Source organism: Loxodonta africana, chromosome 4 (genome assembly GCF_030014295.1).
Source record: "Loxodonta africana isolate mLoxAfr1 chromosome 4, mLoxAfr1.hap2, whole genome shotgun sequence".
In the NCBI taxonomy this organism is placed as follows: Eukaryota; Metazoa; Chordata; class Mammalia; order Proboscidea; family Elephantidae; genus Loxodonta; species Loxodonta africana.
This window is the reverse complement of record NC_087345.1, coordinates 157,355,952-157,382,134: the sequence shown is the minus strand read 5'-3', so window position 1 is coordinate 157,382,134 and position 26,183 is coordinate 157,355,952. Positions and strand designations below refer to the sequence as shown.

At 39.8% G+C, this 26,183-nt stretch overlaps 1 protein-coding gene across 1 annotated transcript in view; it reads left to right on the top strand.

The window, feature by feature from the left end:
- CUBN (cubilin) overlaps positions 1–26,183 on the top strand; it is a gene marked incomplete at its 5' end in the record, with an annotated part of 354,010 nt that overhangs the window by 195,945 nt on the left and 131,882 nt on the right. Inside the window, 5 exons of the mRNA XM_003410564.3 lie at positions 18,501–18,660; positions 19,795–19,908; positions 21,674–21,784; positions 23,547–23,675; positions 24,606–24,738. Coding sequence (XP_003410612.3) covers positions 18,501–18,660; positions 19,795–19,908; positions 21,674–21,784; positions 23,547–23,675; positions 24,606–24,738 — 647 coding nt within the window. The remainder of the gene's footprint in view (positions 1–18,500; positions 18,661–19,794; positions 19,909–21,673; positions 21,785–23,546; positions 23,676–24,605; positions 24,739–26,183) is intronic.

Sequence of the window (26,183 nt, the reverse complement as noted above, 5' to 3'; positions counted from 1 at the left end):
TTCATTTGGGGGAAATATACACTAGGGCTAACAGAGCCTAGTACAAAGAAAATAACAAATGATAAGTAACCGTTTTCTTCCTGAAGCTTTTTGTGCTGATCTAGGAAATCTGAAGAAAACCAGATTTTCCCAAAGCCCTCAAAGCTGCAGTATCTGCTTTTGTTCATGTTATTTCACAGTAAGGCACAGGGTGGAACGGGGTGGATAAGTAGGGCCATCTCCAAACTTTATTTTATTCTTTTAAGACAAAACCCATGGTGTGTTTCCTTTTAAAACACTGATTATTTCCAAAACAGAGCAAAGAAGAAACAGGAATAATAGAACTATTTGCTTCAAAGAGACAACGGAAACAATTCTTCTTTAAACATTTATACTTCTTAACAAATAAATCCATGACGAAAATCAGTCTCCGCCTGTCTCTTCCTCTCTCCCCCTCTTTCCCTTTCCCCCTCTTTCTTACTTTCACTCCCTCTCTCTCTGTCCCTCCCTTCTCCCCCTCACCCCTTCTTTCTCTTCTCCCTCTTTGCCCCCCTCCTTCTCATCTTTTCCCCCAACCCCACTCCTTCACTCCTCACCACAGAAAATTTAGTTTCCATTTGATACTTAAGGTCTCCTTAAAGTGTTCATTTCATGGCTTGCCTTTTGATAATCAGCCTAGCCATTCAGCATTCCAGTGCCAATACTTTGCACCTCAAAGCAAAGAATGATTGAATCAAGGCCGCAGCTTTCAATCTGTGGACACAGGTTTTGTTTTGTTTAAATTTCAGCTCAGCATCTCCTTAAGTGCTTGTTTGTTGTGAAAATAAGTGAGCTTCTTGGGTTTCAACATTTCCAGTAATCTTTGAGTCACTGCATGCAACAACTGCAAACTATTAGAGATACTCCCATAAAATTTGAAGACTGAGCGGGATAATGTAGAACAAAAGAATACGAGTGACAAAGCCTTGACATCAGATGTGTGGTTGTGAATTTTACTTGGGTTTTAATTTTAGAGGAGTGTGGCTGGAAAATATAACAGACTGAGGAAACTGATGCTTCCTCTCTCCCCACCTCCAAGAAAAGCCGCTATAGTGAGTAATATTTTCATTTCCTTCCTTCCTTATATTTATTGCTTTAACAGCTTGGATAATTTCCTGAGGGAATCCCCTCCCTATCAGTTAATATTTCCTCTATCTTGGAGCAGTTTGCATTCAAAAATGGGAATTCCATTAGTAGCTACACCACCACATATAATTCATGAACAAGATTTCATGGGCTCTCCGTCTTCAAAACTGACTTTATACCATCATGTGAATTATCACTTCTGTGTCATCTTCCACTAAATATCTTACCTCTTTACCACATTTTTCACCCTGATAAGTTTTAAGGCAATCCAAAGCAGGAGATGTGTGTTCTCAGATAGAGTTAGAACTGGATAAAGTGAAAGGACCAGGCTGAAGGGCAAATCAGGCCAGGGGCAAGGTGAAAAGCCATGCTAGACCAGAGATTGGGCTGCAAAGGGCCAGAAAAGGGTGAGAAGTGGATGTGTCTCTGAACTCAGGAATAGAACCAAGTTTAGGCATCAAGGATGTTTATTGGTCCTATCACTGTGGTCGTTGGAACACCTTCTGCTCAGTTAGCCATGCGGAGAATCCTAGGCATGTTCAGTGGAATGGAATGCGTGACAGATGCCAGCCAGTCTGAAATCCATGGAACCCAATATAAGACTTGCCAAAATGCCACTAACAATACTCTATTGTAGGTCTAGATAAGTATGGGAGGCTCCCATTCTATTTCCAGAACTACTGTGATTATCTTTTTAGGAGACCATGGACATCTCCACTTGGTAGAATCTTGGTCTCTCAATATTCTGATTGAATGAATAAAACTTTATTTTGCCTTTTCTCTGGATTAGATGAGAAATGACCAGAATGTCAGAGAGATGAGGTTTGTATACTAACTCTGCACTAGTAGGTGTGTGACGGAGGACAACTTACTTATGTTTTCTGAGCCTCAGTTTTCCCAACCACAGAATGGAGTTGTCAGAATGATTACATTAAAAATGTATTTAAACACTTATCACAGGGTCTGACACAGATAACTGTTCACTGCTAACACTTATCTATTACCACTAATTTATCTATTACCACTGTAACTGCTTCTATCACCATTAATGCAACGTTAAAGGTCTTAAGTTATCTATTTAAAAATTTCAGACCTTAGGTGCACAGAATTGAATCTATACTTCTCAGTTAATTATTATTATCGTTAATTCATGAATAAAAACATGAATAGCCCCATTTTGTTTTGAAATATTTTTTAAAACTCTTAAAATACATATTATAAATACTTTATGCATTCTTCAGTGAATTTTATCACTTAATAAATGCATTGTTTTCATACCTCCCAGAAGATTCATAAATGAGTTATGAAGGAAAAAATTATGGCAGATGAAAATAATAGCATATTCATATATGTTCATAATTTCTTGGCACAAAAACTCCCCTCTGAAGCAAAGGTGCACTATTTCTATACTTTGAGGGTAGTAAAAGAGGCTCTGGGTTTTGCTTTTGAATTAAAATAGCTTCTTCTTACTCCAGTTTATAATAATCTTAGCCCACACATTGCGTTATTTTGTTTTTCTTCCTAAGGTGAAGCTTAGTAAAACGAAAAGAGAGGAGATGCAGTGGAAATATTCCTCACCTTCCACCCCCACCCCGCAGCAGTCTAAGGAACATATTCCAATTTCTAGAAATGAAAATACAAATATTACTGAGGAAGCTAAAATCTGTTTTTCCCCTCAGTCATGTGCTTTGGGCTGTTTAAAATGACGACTGATATTTCAGTAAGATGATCATGAGTCATATAATCATGCCCGGGCCTTGACGGTACATGAGAAGAGGGCTGCGGGCTGAAGTGCTGTTCACTGTGTCAGTATCGGTCCATTGTTTTTTAGTTTTTCAACAAAGCATCAGTGATTGCTTATCTTCAGTGCAGTGTTAAAATGTATTGGGGACACTCAGTTTTTCTCTTGTACTTGATTTTAAGTTTTAGAAAGAGCACCCTGCACATAGTTGTTGGGAGTTGTTTGGCAGATGTTTGGGGACTGAATTGAAGGGGACACAAATTTAAGGCAGGAAAAATTTAAGGCTGCTGTAGTGATCTATAGTCCCTGGGCGGTGCAAATGGTTAACACACTCAACTGTTAACTGAAAGGTTGAAGGTTCAAATCTACCCAGAGGTACCTTGGAACAAAGGCCTGGCGATCTATTTCCAAAAAATCAGCCACCAAAAACCCTATGGGAGAGTAATTGGGGGTATGTGGCAAGGTGTGTATAAGTTGTTATGTGAGAGACTGACTTGATGTGTAAACTTTCCCTTAAAGCACAATAAAAATTATAAAAAAGAAAACCCTATGGAGTGCAGTCCTACTCTGACGTACATGGGGTCGCCATGAGTAGGCATCAACTTTATGGCAACTGGTTTTACTTGTAGTGATCCAGGCAAGACTAGATGAAGTCCCACACCAAGACACCAAGATGAGGCCCTAGGGGTGAAGTAGAAGGGAAGAATCCAAGTGATACATAGGAGGGAGAATTCACAGAATGGATCGATCCATTGGATTTAGGGGATAAGGGAAAGATCTAAAATGGGTTGGGCAATTGGTTACATGCTTTTGGCATTTACGGAGGTGTGATGTAGGAGGAGGAGGATTTAGGGGGTAGGGGAGGGAGATGATGGATTCCATTTTAGATTTGACTTTCAAGGTTTATGGGATGTACAAGAGATAATGCCTGGTATGCAGTTGGATATATGAGACTGGAGCTTAGGAGAGAGGTCTGGGGTACTGTTATGGATATTGGTTAACTAACAAATGTCTTGGAGATCTTAAAACAGAAGCCATATCCAATTAACTTGATACATTCCTTTCAGGCAGCCAGAGGCTAGATTAAATGGCACTAATCGTAGTATAGATACTGCAGCCTTGCTGTTATATGAATAGCCTACTTTCATGTCTCTTATGTGATCATTTACATGTCTGAATAGCTAAACACTTAAAAATATTTAATATACATTAAAAATTTTTACGCAGTCCTCATATTAAATTTGTAAAATACAAAAAGGAGAAGGAAGAAGTTAATGCCATCCATATTATAATATAGAGATAAACTATAAAACTGGTTTATTTCCTATACAAATACACATACATACACACCCAAAACACACATAAACTTACATAGTTAAGATAATAATGTGCCTAATTTTGTATCCTGCTTTTTTCACTTGACAGAATTTGGATGTATTTCTTCTTTAAAATAGTTTTTTTTGGACAATATTTGAACATACTGTAATTTAGCTAACTACTATCTTATATTTGATTATTTAGATTATTGTTTTCTTCTTATTATAATGATGCTGTAAAGGGCATCATTATATGTGAATCTTAGTCTATATTTCCTATCATTTCCTTTATATAGATTCTCTTTTCTTTATTGAAAACTCTATTACAAAGTTTTAAGTATATAGAAAAATATAGGCTATATAATGCATTAAAATATACACTGATAAAAACATCTCAGTATCTACACTTGTCAAATAATAGTTTGCCATATTTGCCTCAAGTTTTCCCCCTCAAAATAAATGAACTGTTAAAGAAACATTTTAGTCCCATGTGTACATTTCGCTGATATTTTTCTCCATCTTCTCTCCCCAGAGGAGACCACTGAGAATTTGGGTTTATGATTCTTATGACTGATTTTACAATCTTTGTTGTAATGAACATTTTTGTATATATTTCTGTATGCAACCAGACAAGACTTTCTCTAGGGTAGACACCTAGAAGTGGAATTGCTGACTTTTAACTTTTCTACATGTTGCCAAATTCCATTAAGGAAAATGTATGTATGAAGATTCCTATAATGAAATAGGAGAAACTTACCTTTGTGTTAATAATTTATAATCTCCATACAGCTTTCACATATATTATCTGTTTTGATCTTTTCAATAACCTGATGAGTCAGGGAGGAGGAATTACCTACCCCATTTTTATGACGAAACGAACACCAAGAAGCTTCTGCAGTGTCTTGCAACGACAAATGCTCTGTGTGGCTCCAGGACTCAAACCTAGGTATTCTGACACCTAAGAGCAATGAGCTTTCCACTGGACCCTAGCTGGTCAGTTGGGAATCTTAAGATGGGCGGGGTATGTAGCCTGTCAGCACAGACTGTGCACCTGAAAGACCAACAATGTGGTCTGAGCTGAGCATGGATGTTGACATCCTTTTTAGCTCTACTTTCTTAATATAATACTGCGTTGTAGAGTGGAGAAGGTGTTATAGGGAAGGATTTTGACAAGAAACACATAGATTGGAAAAAAAAAATCTCTGTTCTTCCTGAACTAGATTGGATACTTTGTCACCCCAAATTCTGTCGGGTACATAAATGGATCTCATAGCTTCTTGAACAATTTGTCATCGCCTTATTTTACAAAGAACTAAAGAAGAAACAAAGAAAGAAAACTAAGGCGTTCCTCATAATGATAACTAGCATTTAGTGAGTGTGTTTAGTGAGTGTTTTATCACATGCCGGAAGTCCCAGTGACATAGTGGTTAACTGCTCTGCTGCTAACCAATGTGGATTCGGCAATTTGAAATCTACCACGTGCTCCTTGGAAACTCTGTGGGGCAGTTCCACTCTGTGTTCTATAGGATCACTATGAGTTGGAATCGACTCGATGGCAACGGGTTTGGTTTTTGGTTCATCACATGCCAGGGACCACATATTACCTCAGTAACTCCTCATTCTGACCTTATGAGAAACTACTATTAAAAGGAAAATGAAGGGGTCTCACTGTCTTCATATACTTGCTTTGCACTCACAACTCAGTCCCTACTCAGTTGCAGCTTTTGTCTCCATCACTCCATGCAAACAACTCTGTCTTAGACCTCCACTGGTTTTTGAGGCCGTAAATTCAATGAATAAATTTTGGTCCTCTCAGTACAGTTTGACACAGTTATCTCTCCAGATAAGGAAAAGGTGACACAAGGAGACGAAATAACTTGTTCAAGGTGCCGCAGCTAATAAGCAGTAGAGTCAGAATTGGAACCCAAGGAGGCAGTCCAAAGTCCATACTCTTAAATATTGAGCTATATGTTGTGGTACATAAATTACATACATCCATGAAAATATTACTTCAAAAAGCTAAGCTTCATAAAATTTCCATCATTAGGGTGAAATGCTAGAATAGATAACACAACCTAATAGAAGTTTGGAATTGGCAGAGTTTTCCAGATGCTACTCTATTGTATCCAAGATTCTCTAGGAACAGTTCTGCCTCCAATTAGACTATGGGGGCCGTGGGCAGTGGAACAGTGGGCCAAGCCAGGATGACTGAGACGATCACCTGCAATAAGTCGCCACCCAGGCTAGCAGGCTGAGAGCTTCAGGTGTTAAGTTTTGTCACCAGACTAGGAGTTCTGAGGTAGACTTAAGTCCTGAAGAAACTGGGCAAACAAGCCAGGAACCCAGTTACTGAACCTGGGGTAAAGTTACAACTCGGTCATATCTGCGGGCCCCGTGATTCAAGACAGGCCTCCAGGAAGGGACTTGATGCTCCCAATTCTGGAGAATAGAGAGCTTCAAGGTCAGACGGTCAGGCAGATCCCTTCATTGAGCAACACAACAAAAAGTTCTTAGCTTCTCCAGGCTTCACACTCCTCCAGTGTAAATGGATTACATCATCTCTAAAGTTCTAATGAGTTCTTGATTCCATAAATTTGTTGAGAATACTTAGGATGCTAACAAACGGCTCCTATGTGCCTAATGTGGGCTACAAAATTTCTGTAATTGTCATTGTGATTTGTAAATACTAGTGTTTGCTTATCTAAAATAGCACAAAGTATTTCTTAAGTAAGATACATATTGTTCATTTATAAAAGTGTATAAAGACTTATGCTAACACTGTTATATATTTAGTTCACATGTAAATGGGGTCACCCTATTCTCTGTCATTCAAATAAAATAGCTAACTCCATCCCATGAATAGTAGAAAACCCATTAACCTCTCCTCCCTTAATATTTTCAGGAATGGTTGGAGTGGGGTGATGAGGACTAAGGGGAGGTGACTTGTGTTTTGCTAGTTACCCCTATTTCCATTTCTTGCCATTGCTAAAATTTCAAGCCCTCTGCAGCTTGCGTTTTGTGGCTGTTCCTTTTTTCACCATCTCTTGTTAAGGCTGTAAAAAATGGCTTGGGGGCAGTGTCTGACCTCTTGCAATGCCATAAGGGGGAAGGAGAACCAAGATCAGCAGCCCAAGGCTAAGTCCTGTGGGGGGTGGGGGGGTCAGACATGCCTCCTCTCTCTGCCATCTTTACCAATTCTTTTTTTTTTTTTTTTTACTTTAGATGAAGTTTTACAGAGCAAATTAGTTTCTCAGTAAACAATACACATATTGTTTTGTGACATTGGTTGCCAACCCCACAACATGTCAACAGTCTCCCCTTCTCGACCTTGGGTTCCCCATGACCAGCTTTTCTGTCCCCTCTTGCCTTCTCATTTTTGCCCCTGAACTGGTGTGCCCATTTAATCTCATTTTGTTTTTTGGGCCTGTCTAATCCTTGGCTGAAGGGTGAACCTCAGGAATGACTTCAGTATTGAGTTATAAAGGTGTCCGGGGCCATACTCTTGGGGTTTCTCCAGTTCCTGTCAGACCAGTAAGTCTGGTCTTTTGTGTGTGTGTGTGTATTAGAATTTTATTCTACATTTTTCTCCAGTTCTGTCCGGGACCCCCTATTGTGATTCCTGTCAGAGCAGTCGGTGGTGGTAGCTGGGTACCATCTAGTTGTGTTGGACTTGGTCTGGTGGAGGGTGTGGTATTTGTGGTCATCTTTACCAGTTCTGACACCAGTCATCCCTCACACAGCCATCTCTACTTCTCTATGGGGTTCGATAATTCATTGCAGTGGCCACACAGAGCTCACAGACCATAATCATGATTATGGGGTTTATTAGGGAAGTAATAGTTACAGTTCAGGCTCAGCAACACTCAGGATACAGTCCTTCTGTCAGGGTAGCCACTTTCCAGCCATGCTTGGAGGCATACCTCCCCCTGGCCCTAGGCCTCTGCCCAAAGGCACTCAGCTTTCTTTCTCTGTGGGCCAGGAGGACCACCACAGCATCTTCTACTGCTGGTTCTCTGCTACTGGGTCTCTCCTGCCACTGCTTCTCACCATCTTTAGGGTTACAGCTCACTCTCTGTCTCCTGGTCCCAGGAGCCTCCCAGTGCAGGGATCCCAGGTTTAAGGGATGCATTCTCTGCTCCTGGCTATTCTTCCTTGGTGGTGGTGAGAGCTTCCTCTCTGCTCTGGAATTGTCTCTCTTTTAAGGCAAAACTGACCAATCCTCTTGATGTGCCACAATTACGCTATCACATAGTCCTGCCCAATCACCTGCGTGGGAGTTACAAGACCACAGCTAGAAAGGCCACGCACAAAAGTAATCACACCGCAAAGACCAACTTGGAATTTAGATTCCTTTTTTCAATCTCTCCAAAACACCATGAACTTGAGGCCCTTTGTGCAGTAATTTTGACTAAATGTTCAGTCACTGGCAGGTGATTACTGTAAAGAACAAGATAACAGTTTAGTTAAAATGCAATATTAGATACCCTTGTTTTTAAAATCCATTGTTCATTCCTGCTTCGCTTCCTCATTTCACACTCCTAGTGTTAGTTATTTATTGCTGAATAACAAATTACTCCAAAACTTAGTGACTTAAGGCAACGTTTATAGTATCTGTGGGACAGAAATCCAGCTACATCTTAACTGAGTCTCCCTAGATCACGCGTATGGCTGTTGGCAGGATTCAGTTCCTTAAGGCTCTTGGCCAGAGGCTTCCCTCAACTCCTTGTCACATGAGCCTCTTCACAGAGCATCTCACCACATGGCAGCTTGTCCATCAGAGCAAGCACTAGAGAGCGTGAGACAGAATGCCAATGAGAGAGAGAGAGAACTAACAAAATGGAAGCCACCATCTTTTCTAACTTAAACATGGAAGTGATGTCCCATCATTTTTGTCATATTTTATTCATTAGGAGCAAGTCATTAGATCCAGCTCACATTCGAGGGGAAGGAGATTACACAGGGCATGAATATCTATCAAGAGTCAGGAACCATAGGAAGCCACATCAGAAGTCACCTACCACTCATCTCCAGTTGAGAAATTTTCACAGACCATGTCTCCCCTCATGCTCCTGCCTCATCCATTTTGCTGGACAACCCCCCTCCTTGAACATCTTTCTGCTTTTTGCTTCCATAGCTTCCTGATTCTCTACCTTCAAAAGTTTTATTCTTTCTTTATACAAGCCGTCAAGCTATCCCTCTGTCTCACTTTAATAGTAAAAAAAACAGGCTAATAATTTCTATTGTGCACTTACTAGTTCCTAAGAAGTACTTTATATCTTTTAACTCATTTAATTCTCATGAACAATATGAGTCATATACTCATATCAATTCCATTTTCAGATGAGGAAGCTTAGGCATAGACAGGGGAGCAGCTTGTCCACAATAACATAAAATAACACCACTCTTATCATGATGATGGAAAGAGACGATGGAAAAGCTCAATATCGTCAGTCAGAACAAGGCCAGGGGCCAACTGTGGAACAGACCATCAATTGCTCATATGCAAGTTCAAGGTGAAACTGAAGAAAATCAGAGCAAGTCCAGGAGAGCCAAAATATGACCTTGAGTATATCCCACCTAAATTTAGAGACCATCTGAAGAACAGATTTGACACATTGAACACTAGGGACTGAAGACTAGACGAGTTGTGGAATGACATCAAGGACATCATCCATGAAGAAAGCAAGAGGTCACTGAAAAGACAGGAAAGAAAGAAAAGACCAAGATGGATGTCAGAGGAGACTCTGAAACTTGCTCTTGAGTGTCGAGCAGCTAAAGCAAAAGGAAGAATTGATGAAATAAAAGAACTGAACAGAAGATTTCAAAGGGCGGCTCGAGAAGACAAAGTATTATAATGACATGTGCAAAGAGTTGGAGATGGAAAACCAAAAGGGAAGAACACACTTGGCATTTCTCAAGCTGAAAGAACTGAAGAAAAAATTCAAGCCTGGAGTTGCAATAGTGAAGGATTCCATGGGGCAAATATTAAACGGCGCAGGAAGCATCAAAAGAAGAGGGAAGGAATACACAGAGTCATTATACTAAAAAGAATTAGTCGATATTCAACCATTTCAAGAGGTGGCATATGATCAGGAACCGACGGTACTGAAAGAAGAAGTCCAAGCTGTTCTGAAGGCATTGGCGAAAAACAAGGCTCCAGGAATTGATGGAATATCAATTGAGATGTTTCAACAAACAGATGCAGCACTGGAGGTGCTTACTCGTCTATGCCAAGAAATATGGAAGACAGCTTCCTGGCCAACTGACTGGAAGAGATCCATATTGAAGCCTATTCCCAAGAAAGGTGATCCAACTGAATGTGGAAATTATAGAACAATATCATTACTATCACACGCAAGGAAAATTTTGCTGAAGATCATTCAGAAATGGCTGCAGCAGTATATCGACAGGGAACTGCCAGAAATTCAGGCTGGTTTCAGAAGAGGATGTGGAACCAGGGATACCATTGCTGATGTCAGATGGATCCTGGCTGAAGGCAGAGAATACCAGAAGGATGTTTAAATTAAAAAAAAAAAATTTTTTTTTCCTTTTTTTTATGTTTACCTATGTTTTATTGACTATGCAAAGGCATTCAACTGTGTGGATCATAACAAACTATGGATAATGCTGTGAAGAATGAGAATTCCAGAACACTTAATTGTGCTCATGATGAACCTTTACATAGATCAAGAGGCAGTTGTTCAGACAGAACAAGGGGATACTGATTGGTTTAAAGTCAGGAAAGGTGTGCTGCAGGGTTGTATTCTTTCACCATACCTATTTAATCTGTATGCTGAACAAATAATACGAGAAGCTGGACTATATGAAAAAGAACAGGGCATCAGGATTGGAGGAAGACTCATTAACAACCTGCATTATGCAGATGACACAACCTTGCTTGCTGAAAGTGAAGACGACTTGAAGCACTTACTAATGAAGATCAAAGATCACAGCCGTCAGTATGGATTACACCTCAACATAAAGAAAACAAAAATCCTCACAAGTGGACCAATGAGCAACATCATGATAAACGGAGAAAAGATTGAAGTTGTCAAGGATTTCATTTGACTTGGATCCACAATCAACAGCCATGGAAGCAGCAGTCAAGAAATCAAAAGACGCATTGCATTGGGCAAGTCTGCTGCAAAGGACCTATTTAAAGTGTTGAAGAGCAAAGATGTCACTCTGAAGACTAAGGGGTGCCTGACCCAAGCCATGGTATTTTCAATCACATCATATGCATTTAAAAGCTGGACAATGAATAAGGAAGACCGAGGAAGAGGTGACGCCTTTGAATTGTGGTGTTGGCGAAGAATACTGAATATACCATGGACTGCCAAAAGAATGAACAAATCTGTCTTGGAAGAAGTGCCGCCAGAATGCTCCTTAGAGGCAAGGATGGTAAGACTGCATCTTGCATACTTTGGACGTGTTGTCAGGAGGGATGAGTCCCTGGATAAGGACATCATGCTTGGCAGAGCACAGGGTCAGCGGAAAAAAGGAAGACCCTCAACGAGGTGAATTGACAGTGGCTGCAACAATGGGCTCAAGCATAACAACTATTGTAAGGATGGCACAGGACCGGGCAGTGTTTTGTTCTGTTGTACACAGGGTCGCTATGAGTTGGAACCGACTCGACGGCACCTAACAACAGCAACATATCATAATCAGCTCTGAAAGCCTATTAAAACATTTTGTTAGATACTTTGTCCATTTGAAAGGAATTTTTCCACTGCTTTTGAGTAATACATACACTTAAATAATACATATTTTTATCACTAAAAGTAGCCTCGGTGGCTCAATGGTTAAAGTGTTCAACTGCTAACGTGAAGGTCAGCTGTTGGAACCCACCAGCTGTTCCTCGGGAGAAAGATGTGGCAGTCTGCTCCCATAAAGGTTACAGCCTTGGAAGTCCTATGGGGCAATTCTATTCTTTTTTATAGGGTTGCTATGAATTGGAATTAACTCCATGGCAATGGGTTTGGTTTTTTTTTTTTCCTTGGGGTGGTGCGTATACCACTAGTTAAGTGATACGGAGCTGTCAAGTCGATTCCGACTCATAGTGACCCCATGGGGTTTCCAAGGCTGTAAATATTTACAGAAGCAGACTGCTACATCTTTCTCCCGCAGAGCCACTGGTGGTTTCGAACTGCTGACCTTTCGGTTAGCAGTTGATTGCTTTAACCAATGAGGCCCCAGGGCTGCACTTGTGGCCTTATGTACACAGAACATAACAGTGCCCGGTCCTGCACTATCCTCACAATCACTGCTATGTTTGAGTCTATTGTTGCAGCCACTGTGTCAATCCATCTCATTGAGAGCCTTCCTTTTTTTTGCTGACCCTTTACTTGACCAAGCATGATGTCCTTCTCCGGGGACTGGTTCCTCCAGATAACATGTCCAAAGTATGTAAGATGAAGTCTTGCCATCGACTTCTTTATTTTCTCAAATTACTAGTTCTTAGGACTCTCTGACCACAGGCCTCTAGAACTACAATTATCATCGTGCTAGTCTCTAACTTGGATGGCTTTCCTTCTCATGTTACTTTATGTTGGAGCTGACATATGTCAATCTTTAAACTCATTGTCATTTACCCAAATTTCCTCAAAATATTGAGACATTGAGTATTAAAATTCATAAATTTCTGGCTTAGTGTTCACTTCTGGCTAGGGCTTAGAGAATCTTCTTGTGTATCACCCTTAGGGTGTGGAGGACCCAGAGAGCATTGTAATACATAATGTGTTCAGAACACTGTTGCCCTTGGGGATGAGTCTGATGTTCCCTGCCCACCTTGCACCTTCTCTTACCCTGCTGGTGAGAAGATGGGGTATCAACCGTGAGAAGGCATCTGGGAGCTGTGCATTTGCCAGTGGTCCAGCACTGTCGGTGGCAGCCTCCTCCATTCTTCCTCTGGGCCCAGAATGTAGGAAGCCTGTCCAGAAAGAGTCCCAGTTGAGCTCCTTCCCACTTCGAAAGGCCTGTTTTCCACTCTTGTGTTTATTATGTACAGAGGACAGATTTTTCTTAACCCTGGGCTTTCTTCAACCCTAGGCCTCTGTTCTTGGAGGCCAAATATTGTCATATTGAGTGGGAAGGGAAAAAAATCAAAAAAACAAATTTCACCTTTCTATGACACCAAATGTGTAAATCAATTCAAAATCAATTCATTAGCAATTCTATTCCCCTCTGTTCTGATACCAGTACTTCTTTCCCTGACCCAAACCACCTGGAGCTAGGTAGACCTCACAGATAGAAGGGCACAGTCCTCCAGACTGCCAAGTCTACCCAAGACCCCAGATACCAGCCATAAGCTTAGGCATCCCCAGGACACCCTCGTTTCTGACCTGTTGATTTCAAGTTCCCACTAGCCCTAAAGGGATCCCAACCATAAAATCAGGAATTCCCAGGGCCCCAGGTCTGCTGATATCATGTAGTGGTCATCCTAGCCTGGGCAGCCCCACCTGAGTCACCTTATTAGCGTAAACCTTCAGGTGAGACCTGGAGGTCACTTAGGTCACTAGGGAAATTCCAAGGGTTGAGAGGTTTATCTCTCCAGAACCAAAGACAAATTCTTTGGGTAAAGTTAATTTTCAACCCCACACGTGTACATTATTCATTTGTACTCCAGACCTTGATTGTCTGTTATGTGCCAGGTTTTGTAACTTTTAAGTCTCCTATTTTTTATGATAAAGTTCATGAGTATTTTGAATGTGTGTGCTGGTATTTGGAAATTTTAGAAAACTATGGATACCTTTTAAGATGACTTATTGATTTTATTGATTTTCCTGTAGAAATTAGGTTGCCTCTTAGTTTTGCCTCCATTTTTAGTGCTCCTGTAGTTGGAACTTCCAGGGATGGTGCCCATGTTTTCACAAATTTATTTTATTAGTGTCATCTAGAAATTAGTTGAGATGTACAATTTTTCTTTTTGTGTATTGCTATTTCCTTTAAATAACAGATCAGAAAATCAATTTCCAGGCCTAGAAAACTCTTGCTAATAGACTTAAGTAAGAATTATATATCTATAAGTTATATTAATGTATGTGTCTATCAATAGTAATGTAATTTGCTATCTCTGCCTTAGGAACTAAATGAAAGTAAGAGAAAATGACTATTGATAATTCTTTTAACTTCAGAATTTTAAATAAATGGGGGTAAAGTTTCTAATATTTTCTTCCTTGCAGTGTTTTGCTTACAGTTAAGCCTATATGGTAATAAATTAAAAAAAATTTTTAATGTGAGAATATTGATTTGATATCACAAATGCTAAGAACACTCTCAAAGACTTGCTTTTCAGCCTACTTAAAAAAAAAGTTTTTTTAGTTATTGTAAAAATATAGATAACACATTTGTCATTTCAACATTTTTCAGTATACAATTCAGTGAGAGCAGTTACATCAATCATGTTATACAACTATCACCAATATGCTTTGCCAAACTCTCCATCCCCATAAAAAAAACTCAATGCTTCCTAAACAATTCCCCCTACTTCCCCTCTCTCCCACCCCCGTAACCACTCTTAAACTCTGATCTGCATGTATTTGCCTATTCTAGGACCTCATGTTAATGAGATCACACAATATTTGTCCTTTTGTGATTGATTTATTTCACGCAGCATAATGTTTTCATGGTTCATTCAGGTTGTGGCATGAATCAAGACTTCTTTTCTCTTTATGGTGGAGTAATATTCCATTTTTTTTTTTATGTATAGACCATCTTTTATTTATCGTTCATCTGTTGATGGACATTTTCGGTTGTTTCCCCGTTTTGGCCATTGTGAATAGCCAAAACTATGCGATGAACATTGGCGTACATGTGTCTGTTTGAGTCACTGTTTTCAAGTTTCTTCACAACCTTTTTTTTTTTTAACTGCCTCCTCAGTAGCCTGAAGTTTTTTGCTTTCATAAAATGACAACTAGGCTCATATATCTTAATAATGCTCATGAGAATTTATTAAGTTATGAGCATTAAAGAGAAGTAACATGCAATAATAGAGAATATGAAGAGAGAAGAAGAAAGTTCCTGACTTAATTCTCACTAGCTGTGTGATTCTGGATAAGTCACTATTTCACAGAGCTCAAGACAATAGTTTATTTGCTAAGCCTCACTTTCTTCATTTAAAAAAAAAAATGGCATGCTGTTGAAGACTAGGTTAGGACATTTTTGATGATGCTTGTAAAACTGTAGCATGCTAATCAAATTTGTAGTATCACTGGTATATAATTTTGACTCAGTGATATTTGGAAGCCTTCCATTTTGGATCCATCCCTTGTGAAACAGTGCCCCAGCTAGATGAAGTTCAGCAGCCAAAACCCACTGCCATCGAGTCAATTCTGACTCGTAGTGACCCTATAGGACAAAGTAGAACTGCCCCATAGAGTTTCCAAGGAGCACCTGGTGGATTTGAACTGCTGACCTCTTGGTTAGCAGCCGTAGCACTTAACCACTACGCCACCAGGGTTTCCAAGTTCAGCAGAGCTCCTGAAATTCTAGGCTCTAAGAGAAGGCCTAGGAAACCTGTAGGCCCTATGCCCTCCACTCCTTGAGATTTGCCTGTTTCCAAGGATCCCCAGGGAAAAGCCTCCTTCAGGTGGCTTGCTAAAGTATCTAGCCTTAACTTTCTAGCTTACCTTTTTTGCCTTGTTTTTCCCTTTTTCCACGAGAGGATTGCAACACCTCAGAGAGAAAAAGATGACTTAGAGAAAATTGATATCTGCTTACTCATTGGACCTCTGAATTTGCAGGCAGTGGTGCACTGGAGCCCTGGTGGCACAGTGGTTAAGAGCTTGGCTGCTAACCAAAAAGGTCACCCGTTTGAATCCACCTGCTGCTTCTTGGAAACCTATGGGGCAGTTCTACACTGTCCTATAGGGTTACTATGAGTCGCAATTGACTCGATGGCAACGGGTTTGGTTTTTGTTTTTGGTTTCTTTTTTTTTTGGCTTGGAACATGCTTGCCTTTGTGAGTCCATGGTCTTGTAAAAAAATCTTCTAAAAGTGTTTTTGTTTTTTGAGAAGAGTCTATAAACTGTTCATGGAATCCATGTTTCACTAGATCTTAAGAAATACTGTTTTAAATAAATAAACAGACAAATGAATTAATCACCTTGAGAGAAGTAAGTAGTCTTGTGCCTTGACCAAAAATTAATTGATATATTCTCCAGACCCTATAACTCCACGTGCTCTAAGAAGCTATTCTTTATTTTTTGATAATAAAGCTAAAATGGTATTATTATAAGAGTATTGAAATGCTGGATACCTATAACCTTAAAACCAAAACCAAACCTGTTGCTGTCGAGTTGATTCCGACTCATAGCGACCCTATAGGACAGAGTAGAATTGCCCCACAGAGTTTCCAAGGAGCTCCTGGTGGATTTGAACTGCCAATCTTTTGGTTAGCAGCCGTAGTTCTTAATCACTACACCACCAGGGTTTCCCCTATAACCTTAAAAAAAAAAACCTTAGGAGAGTATAAAACTAAGTATAAAGAAATGAAGACTTGAGTGACACCAGCAGTAATAATATTTCAGAGTAGATTGCAGTGTAAATTTAGTCAGAGGTTTTGTAATGATGGTTTTTGTGCTGTTTTGACCAGTACTTAAGGTTTTCAAAGTGCTCAAAGGAAGCAGTCATACTAGATTGGAAACTATATTTTGAATCTTTTAAAGAAATGTGACTTTGTTTTTAATGTTTAAATGTTGAATAAAAATCTGTTTAAAGTTTTGTGTATTAAATACATAGGTTTGAAAAACTGAGCATTGACTAAAAGGAAAAAGAAGAGGAGAAGGTGAAAAAAGAAAGAAATACTGTTCAGGAACAATTTATTTTAAATTAATCATTGTAAAAGCCTTATTCCCCTCATTCAAACCAAATCAAATCTGTTGCCGTAGAGTTAATTCCGACTCATGGCGATCCTATAGGACAGAGTAGAACTGCCCCATAGGGTTTCCAAGGAGTGGCTGATGGATTCGAACTGCCAAGCTTTTGGTTAGCAGCTGAACTCTTAACCACTTTGCCATCAGGGGTTCCTCAGTAGTTGGTTATAAACTGACGTTTGATTTATGTGCTTGTATAAATGAAACTGAGAGTGGCTTCGCAATCGTACTTAACATGCTAAAGAAAATGCTGATTATAGTCATCACTAAATATTTAAAGTCATTCTAGAGGAACATCCTTTCACAAAATCCCTGAACTTGCTATTTTTTCCCAAGAATTTCTTACGAAATATAAATGGAAATTTCTTTTCAATGAGACAGCCATAATTTAACTTAATACTTTTAATCTGACTCTGGTGGTTGTTGGGTTGATATATCTATCCTGGCCAGTTGATATCTTGCATTAAGCAAAATGAAAGGGTTTAAAATCAAGCCGTCTCATTCAACATGGCCCATTCCCTTACAGGAATTGTATGACTTGGCCACATCACTTGGCTCTCTGTACATCAGTTATCTTCCTTTTAAAAATAAAGAGTATATTGAAAGAACAAAATGGGACGATAATCTGTGAAGGACTGAACCCAGGTCCTGGTACATAGGAAGCACTTGATGGATGGTAGCTATTACTGTTATTATCGTCAAAAAAAAAGGAAAATCGTTTTTCTTTGGTTTACACACGAAAGCCTTCAAAAATTTATACCAGATACACAGAATTCTAATGAAACGAGCAAGCTCCAATTTCACAAGCCAGCACAGTGATTTAGGGCAGAAGTGATGTGAACTCTATGTTGTTCACACATATGGAGTGCCAGCTAAGTCCCAGCATAGCACTGCATAGACACAGAGCCCAGTGTATTTTTTAAAAAGATAATTTTCTAAATCAGGCGTATTACCACTCATATCATTTGAAAGAATTATGCCATTTCTCTTCTTTCTTGACCATGACCCCTTGAAGAGGAAAAATTCCAGAAAATACTGGGTTTCTGAAAAATGAATGGTTCCACATCATTATTTCTCCTCTATTTACTCATATATTCCTTTTGCATTATGTATTTTCAGCACGTGCTGAAGGTATGGCCTGTGATGTATTTCACTGGGGTCAGGGGAGGAAGCAGGGCTGTAAAAGGGACAGCATTTACAAAGATACTCAGAGGTCTGATAGTGGCAAAGGCAAAGTAACTCCCACTGAAAACCACGTTAGTGCCCTTAGAAATGGCCAAAGAGTCAGTGGCTCCCATGGAACTGTGTGACAAAACAATAAAATAAAGCCAATTTTACTAGATCCAGCAAATGTGTTATTTTCCACTAGCTCACCAAATATGGCAGACAGTCCATGGAAAGGGGTCTTATAGATGTAAACCTGAAGTTCTATGCCACCATTTTACCTGTTGTCTTTCTTTGTAGGCATATGATGGCTTAAACACTGCAACTACCCGCCTTGCCAGTGTATGTGGAAGACAGCAGCTGACTAATCCCATCACCTCTTCAGGAAATGCTCTCTTTGTGAGATTTCAGTCTGGAGCATCCAGTCAGAGCAGGGGATTCCGAGCTCGCTTCAGCCAAGGCAAGTGCCACGTGGGTCTCCCTGAGGCACAAGCCAATTGTTCTTAGTGCCCCTCTTGATGCTCTAATAAAATGAAACTGGTCCTCAGAAATTGGTGACTTACCATAAAAAAATTTACACATAACAAGAAAACTATGACTTGAAATTATTCCAATTTTAACTTTTGGTTTTGTCTAATTTAGACGGTATTTATTACCTTCCTTTGGATAGGTGTGTATCTCAAGCAAGTTTTCAGAATGATTCTGAAAAATACCTTTAATAATAGAGAGAGTACAAAAATTTTTTTTTTCCTGATTTCATTTATCTAACCTTTACCCAAGGTTTTACACTAGAAGGAAATATACCAATATAAAGTATAAGGCTTACTGTTAATGTAGATAGATATTAACCCTTGAGGTAGGTCTTACATAGGTTACATGCCATTCTCTCCTGGCTCAATGCTGCCTGGAAAATGAATCTCAAACCCCTCCACGTGTTATCCAAGGGCCTTGGAACCTGCCTCCAATCTATATTTCCAGCCTCACCTCCAACACCCCATGCCACAGCCAAGTCTGCCTAGATGCAGCTCTGACCCTCTGTGTCGTTGCTCAGGTTGTCCTTTCCCTGGACTACTTTTCTTCACCTTCCAGTTCCTTGTTCAGCCTCTACCTCCTCCATGTGCTCTCCTCTTACGCTCTCCACTTGGCCGTAAACTCTCCCTCTTCTGGATTCCCATAGACCTTTGCAATTCTCTGATAAAGTGCAGTAATCCTTCTGAAGGTTGTTCATTTGAGTATTTATTTTCTTAAAACAATAGGCCACTCATAAAGAGATTATCCTGGTAGCTGCAATTTAGGTGTGGACAGAGTAAGTGAATCAGTGCCAGAGGTTTTTTTGAATTAGTTAGGCAATTCCTAGCCACTTAATCTGTTGCTGTGTGACACTTCCCCATTTCCTGTCATTTAAAAATATTATTCTAAATGTAAAGTATATTCCCATTTTTATCGTTTGTATGCAACTCTCTTGGCATTCATTTCAGAAGCAAGGAAGGTAATTCACGTTTTCATTCATCAAATTATTCACTTCCTAATTGTTCTGTACAGTCAGTAGAAATCAAAAGTAATTGACATGTATGTATGTTTGTGTGTTCTCCAGCCTGCGGATCTGTCCTCCTCACCAATTCTTTTGATACTATTTCCTCTCCATTCTTCCCTGCCAAGTATCCAAGCAGTCAGAACTGCAGCTGGATAATTCAAGCTCAACCTCCATGTAAGTAGCAACAATGAAAAAGAAAAGGTATCTGGACAGCTCATGTCCGTGGGAAAGACAATGTATGACTAATATTCTTATCTCCTCGGTGGGAACAACTGATGGCCTTCCTCTTCTGGAAGTCCCCAATCCTGATGTGCACAAGAATAGCATTTCCTAATCTGAAAAGGAAATAATTTTCAATGTTTTTCCTTAATAAAAAAAAAAAAATGTTTTTTGAGTTTTAAGACCTTGCTAAAGAAAAAAAAACATAATTTTGTTACCGCAGTGTTGGGGGTGTGAGTTTGGGATTAAGCAAAAATAATTGATAAATGATTTTTTGACAAGTGTACTTTGAGTGTAGTAGATAGTTGCTGAATGACTAATTATAACATATGCTGGGGAGTTAATAACTCACAGATTGAGAATGCAATGCCATGGGCCTATTGATCTTCAGTAAAGACAGAAACTAATTATAAAACCTGGTCTTGCCAGCACTGAATGCATTAAAAAAAAAATAAATCCCAGGACAGACCTAGCAGAAGCACGTAATAAGTACTTATTTGCTTTCTTTTTTGGATCATAGCATCTTAACTTCTGACCTGATAACCCTCTGGTAGTGAGGATTACTGTGCACATTTTTAAAGACAGAATATGAGGAGACCCCTAAGGACACAGCAAAATGGTTGCAAAAGGGGTGAGCCTGGGCTATTATGGGTCCTGTTTCAGATGAGCCCTGCCCTCTTCTGAGGTTATCAGGAAGCATTTATGCTTTTTTAGATATAATGTGGAAAGGCATTCGGCTCTTGACTCAGCTCTGTAATTAATGACCTGTGTGATAATAGGCAAGTCATTTAAGCTATTTGGGCTCCATTTTCTAATCTACAAAATGAAGAATTTGGCTTACATATTCTCTGACAATTTTTGTAGTGATGTTAAGAGTTAACAAATTGATAGTATCTTTATTGATATGCGCATGGCTGGCTTGGAGGCTGGTGATGTAATCCTTAGCCAATTGCAGAGTGAAAGCCCAAAGAAAGTTGCCGGCCAGAAATTGAGCCACAGATAAAGAAGCCCCCTGCCTTGAGCAGAGCAGTTTGTGCCTGAGGGTTATTTTCTAATGAGCTGTAAAGCACTTAGATGAAAGATCTGCCGGCTCAAGCTGCAGCAACAGGAAAAGATCCTATTCTGGAGATTAGAGACCCTGGAAGAACAACAAAAGGAAAATGTACCCGGGCACTTGCTGTTGTGCGAGTAATTCAAAGCTTTCTTTATAAATGTCTGTGAACCTCTAGGGCAGTGGCTCTGGCCTTGAAATAAAACTGAGGGTGCTAGGATGTGGGTGCCAGTGAGAAAAGGGTGTCTGGTTTACAAGCACATGAAAAGATTCTGAATTTATGGAAATTATCCTTTCAGATAAAAATGCTTACAAGGGGAATACAACAGCGGGCTATGTAAAAGATTATTTCCCATCATCTTTCCAACCAGATATGCCCCGTGGTCTCTGGAATGAGCCTAGCCAAGAGTGTTCTCTTATTTACCAGTACCAATATTTCAGATTCTACGGGCACTTGAGAAAATATTGAGCCTATCGTACACTTCAAAGGAAAACCCTCTAGCATGGCACTTGTTCCTTTCTCCCTTACCCACTAAATGCTGGTGCAAATCTGCCAAATTCTTTGCTTCCCTGTTGGAGAATCCTCTTATGCAATTATCTGAAGTAAATATTCTCTCTTGTATGTTTTGCGTGCCAGTACTTTATTAAATAATCTCTTTTTTCTTACAGTCAATCATATAACCCTCTCCTTTAGCCACTTTGAGCTTGAAAGCAGCACAGCATGCTCACGTGACTTTTTAGAAATTTTGGATGGCAGCGACTATGATGCGCCTCTCCGAGGTACAGCAGTTTTCACTTCTTTATATCTGTAGCCTTGGCAGTGTTTTATTCCTATACATACATCTTCATGGTCTGCTGTTAAAGGTTAGAATGTTTCCAATAACTACGAAGAACAGTATAAGCCAAGTAAGGATAATTAGAGGGTAAGAAAGTAGGGCTTAATGTGGGATTCAAGAAACTGAACCTGTTTATATTCAAGGAAAATGAATCCTGTGTGTGTATTTTTTAAAAATAAAAAGTTGCAAGTACTTTAGATACTAGTGAAACGTAGCCCATTCCAACATTAGACAGCATTCTGTCAGAAATTTCTTGTTTTGACCAAAGTTCTTACACTCAAATTTAGTATGTTTCTTCTTGGCTTTTCCCTCAGTGTGGGTGGGTGGGGGGGGGGAGGAGTCTGTCATTCTATATGTAAGACGTTCCAGTGTAATTAAAGGTTGCTGCTATTTAGTTTCTGAAATGCATCTCACATGTAGACACCACCTGTCTGGTGGAGGCTCGTGCGTTGCTGTGATGCTGAACAGGTCTGGAGCTTTGTCTGGAGCTTCCAGACAAAGATGAACTAGGAAGAAGGGCTTGGTGATCTACTTCTGAAAATCAGCCAATGAAAACTCCGTAGATCACAACTGTCTGACCCATGACCTGACCAGGCAGCGTTTCATTCTGTTGTGCATGGGGCTGCTATGAGCCAGGGGCTGATTCGATGGCTATTAACAAAAATAGTCTCTGAAATGTCCTCAGGGAAAATAATCTCGATTTAATTAAATTTTCTCTATGAGCTTAATAATTTTTGAGTTTCATATACAGGCTTCTCTTGCTCCACTAGAATACAGACTCCATCAGAGAAGGGACTTTGTTTTGCTCATTGCTTCATTCCCAGTGCCCAGAACAGTGCCTGAGACCATAGTATGCAATAAGTGAATGCTTTATGCTCTATGTTCAACTCTGATCATACTGCCTGAGATCTTTGTCAGTAAGCATTTGATCAGAAACCAAAAAAAAAAAAACCAAACCTGTTGCTGTCAAGTTAATTCTGACTCATAGCAACCCTATAGGACAGAGTAAAACCGCCCTATAGAGTTTCCAAGGAGCACCTGAACTGCTGACCTTTTGGTTAGCAGCCATAGCTCTTAACCAATAAACCACCAGGGTTTCCATTTGACCAGCGATGAAGGTATATTATTTAACAAACAATTATATAGCACTTAGCTCGTGCTGAGTACTATTCTAAGCATGTTATAAATAGTAACTCAGTTAACCCCCAGACCCTTGTGATGTAGGTATTATTATTATCCACATATCCCTTTTTTGAATGGGGAAACTGAGGCACAGAGCACTTAAGTAACTTTCTACAGGTCACATAACTAGTAAATGGCAGAGCTAGGAGTTGAACCTGGGTAGCCTGGCTCCAGAATCCACATATTTTCTCTGCTCTGTTATATTGCCCCTAAGAATCAGCTCATTTATTCATGCAGGTCCTCCCTGTGCTGGAGATTTTAGCTTAAGTTACATTTGGAGCCAGATCATCTAAGCTTTTCCTGTGACCTCCTAATGTTCTTTATCATCTTTGCTATGCTTGTATTTATAGCCTATTTTTAGTTTTCAGGTATTTTGTCAAACACTGACCCTGATTTAAATGGTTCTTCTAATGATGATTTCTTCTGTTTGCTTTGGTCTCTTATAATTAGAGCAAAGACATGCTTACTAGAAATAACGTCCTCTGCCATGTCATCATCATTTCCTTGTTGTTACCTTCACGTAGGCCGTTATTGTGGCATCTCCATGCCGCATCCCATCACTTCTTTCAGCAATGCCCTGACGCTGAGGTTCGTCTCTGACTCTAGAGTGAATTCTGTTGGTTTTCATGCTTCATATGCTGCATCATCATCAGGTAAGAGAGGTTAGCAAATGGCTTTATTAGAGGAACAGCAATATGGCAGAAATCCTTGGTTTATCACTGGGACTCTTATCTTCAAAGTTGGGGGGGTCCATTTCTTGAGATCATCTCTGTGATCTTCCAAATTAGGATGAATATACTTGTAGTTTCTAACAGTGTGAACTATAGGGAGAATTGGTTGGACATCCAGCCTCCTTTTATGCTAAGTCCCAAGATGATACTCTCTTGGACAGCCTGTTCATCTGTGTCTTGGTGTTCTTCTTTATAAAATGATTGTTAAGGCAGCCCCTGACTGACAACGCCAAAGGTGTCTCTTATGGATGAACAACCATGTGGCTGCTCTCCAGTGTCACTGGCCTCACTGCTAGGCCCAGACAGGGCCTGTTGTCACTAATGGCAAGACAGGACAGATGGTGGTACATGGGGAGGGGAGGAAGGCAGATCCACCCAGTACTGGGTTTACTGACCAAGACAGTGCCTGATTACCAGCTGCTGGCTTTCGTGTTAGCATTTAAGTGCCTTAAAACGCCTAGAATATTTGTGTGTGTGTGTGTGTGTGTGTGTGTGTGTGTGTTTCAGTGGTCTCCTGACGGGGAAAAGCTGGAATATTGCCTTCTATTCTAGGTCAGGATTGAAGATAATCCTGATCAGAAGTACTGATTAAAACAAGTCTTTATTACTAAATATTGCAGTTCATAGGGAGAAAGGACCTTTCAAAAGACACTGCAGAGATCCCTTCTGATCAGTCGCTGAGAACTGCTGCTTATCACATAAAGCATGGATTATTAATTTTCTGATGTAATGTGGGAATAGGATATCCTTTGATGCTGATAATAGTTAATCTAGCATTCTTTCTACTTTATCTTATGGTGTCTTGTAGTCAGTCTTGGCTCTGCTGCTTATTGTATTTTCCTTTTCTTCTAGCTTGTGGTGGGACCTTCCACATGGCTGAAGGCACTTTCAACAGCCCTGGCTACCCAGAAGTTTATCCTTCTAATGTGGAATGTGTCTGGAACATAGTCAGTTCCCCTGGCAACCAGCTCCAGCTGTCTTTCATGTAAATCTTTTTTCTTTTATGGTGTATTGTTTCAGAGTCAATGGATCTGCAGGAAGGAAGCACTGTTACTAATGGGATGGACAGCTAATGGCATATGTGTCCAAGGAACTGTTAAAGAGAATACAGTGGGAACGTGGGGAAGTCTGTTTTTCAAATTTCCTGTTTTAGTCATAGTTTGGCTTATAAATAGCATTAAAATTCTCTGGATAGTAGTTCTAGAGTCCTGCTTGTTGTTAGCAGGAGTACATTCTAAGCTCTTGGTGAATTTACTTGTGGAACGTTTGTGTTCAAAGAGAAGTAGCTTTTGTCTTTTCTTGGAATTTAGAGCATTTGGGTTCTAGTAGAGAATCACAGACTTCTTTCTTCCAGCAGAGAGATCCCAGTATCAATTAGGACTTCTTCATCCATATACTCCCCACAATATCTCCACTGCCAGTCCACCTTTCCTTCTACTAGAACCAGAGGAATGATTTTGGAGCTTAGTGGTTGACTGGTAAAACCACTGTCATGCTCCTCATTCATCTGTAAGACTTCTGAATGTTGACCATGGATATGGAATTAGCAATAGGGCTCTTCCACATTCTAAGTGGTCTTAGACTAAATCAATCAGCAATAGTGGTATTTTCCCTAAGTAGATAGTATACAGCATATAGTAAGTGAAATGGGACTTTTTAATCAATCAGTGCAGAGGAATCTATGCCATGCCACACGAGTAAGAGATGCTTAGCAAATATTGAGTGATAAGAACTTGGTATTAAATTATCATCTTTAATTAAAAGTTATTTACAATACTAACTTACATATTAGGCTGTGGTTGGGCTCTCTATATCTACTTGAAAAGGGGTTATAAATAACTAACTTGTTGAGAACAGAGAATTGGTTTGAGGATAACCGATGATACTGAGCAGTTTATTAAAAAAAACTCTTGCTCCTTGTCTTAGGGAGCCCTGGTGGCGCAGAGGTTAAAAGCTGGGCTGCTAACCAAAAGGCTGGCAGTTTAAATCCACCAACTGGTCCTGGAAAACCCTATGGGGCAGTTCTAGTCTGTCCTACAGGGTCTCTAAGTGTTGAAATTGACTCAATGGCAACAGTTTGGTTTTCTGGGTTTTGTCCTCTTAGACATGTTCTTCAGTGCATCAAGAGCTGATTTAAAAAATGAGAAAAAAGTCATGTTTCTGGACTAGTTTCAAACATCTCAAGTTGCTTTCTTTCAGTCCATCAGACATTGTCAATTTAGGGTGCAAGTGGTATTGTATTAAAGACACCTTCCACTAGAAGGGTAATGCAAGTTTTAGCTGTCACTTGGGAAGGGTTTTGTTTCTTTGCTTTTGTGCTTACTAAAAACACAAAGTTCTGTATGGGAATAAAAGTCAATATACTTATTTTTTACCTGATATATAGTTATCCCTTTTTCAACATATATTTATTGAGTCTCTCCTATGTGC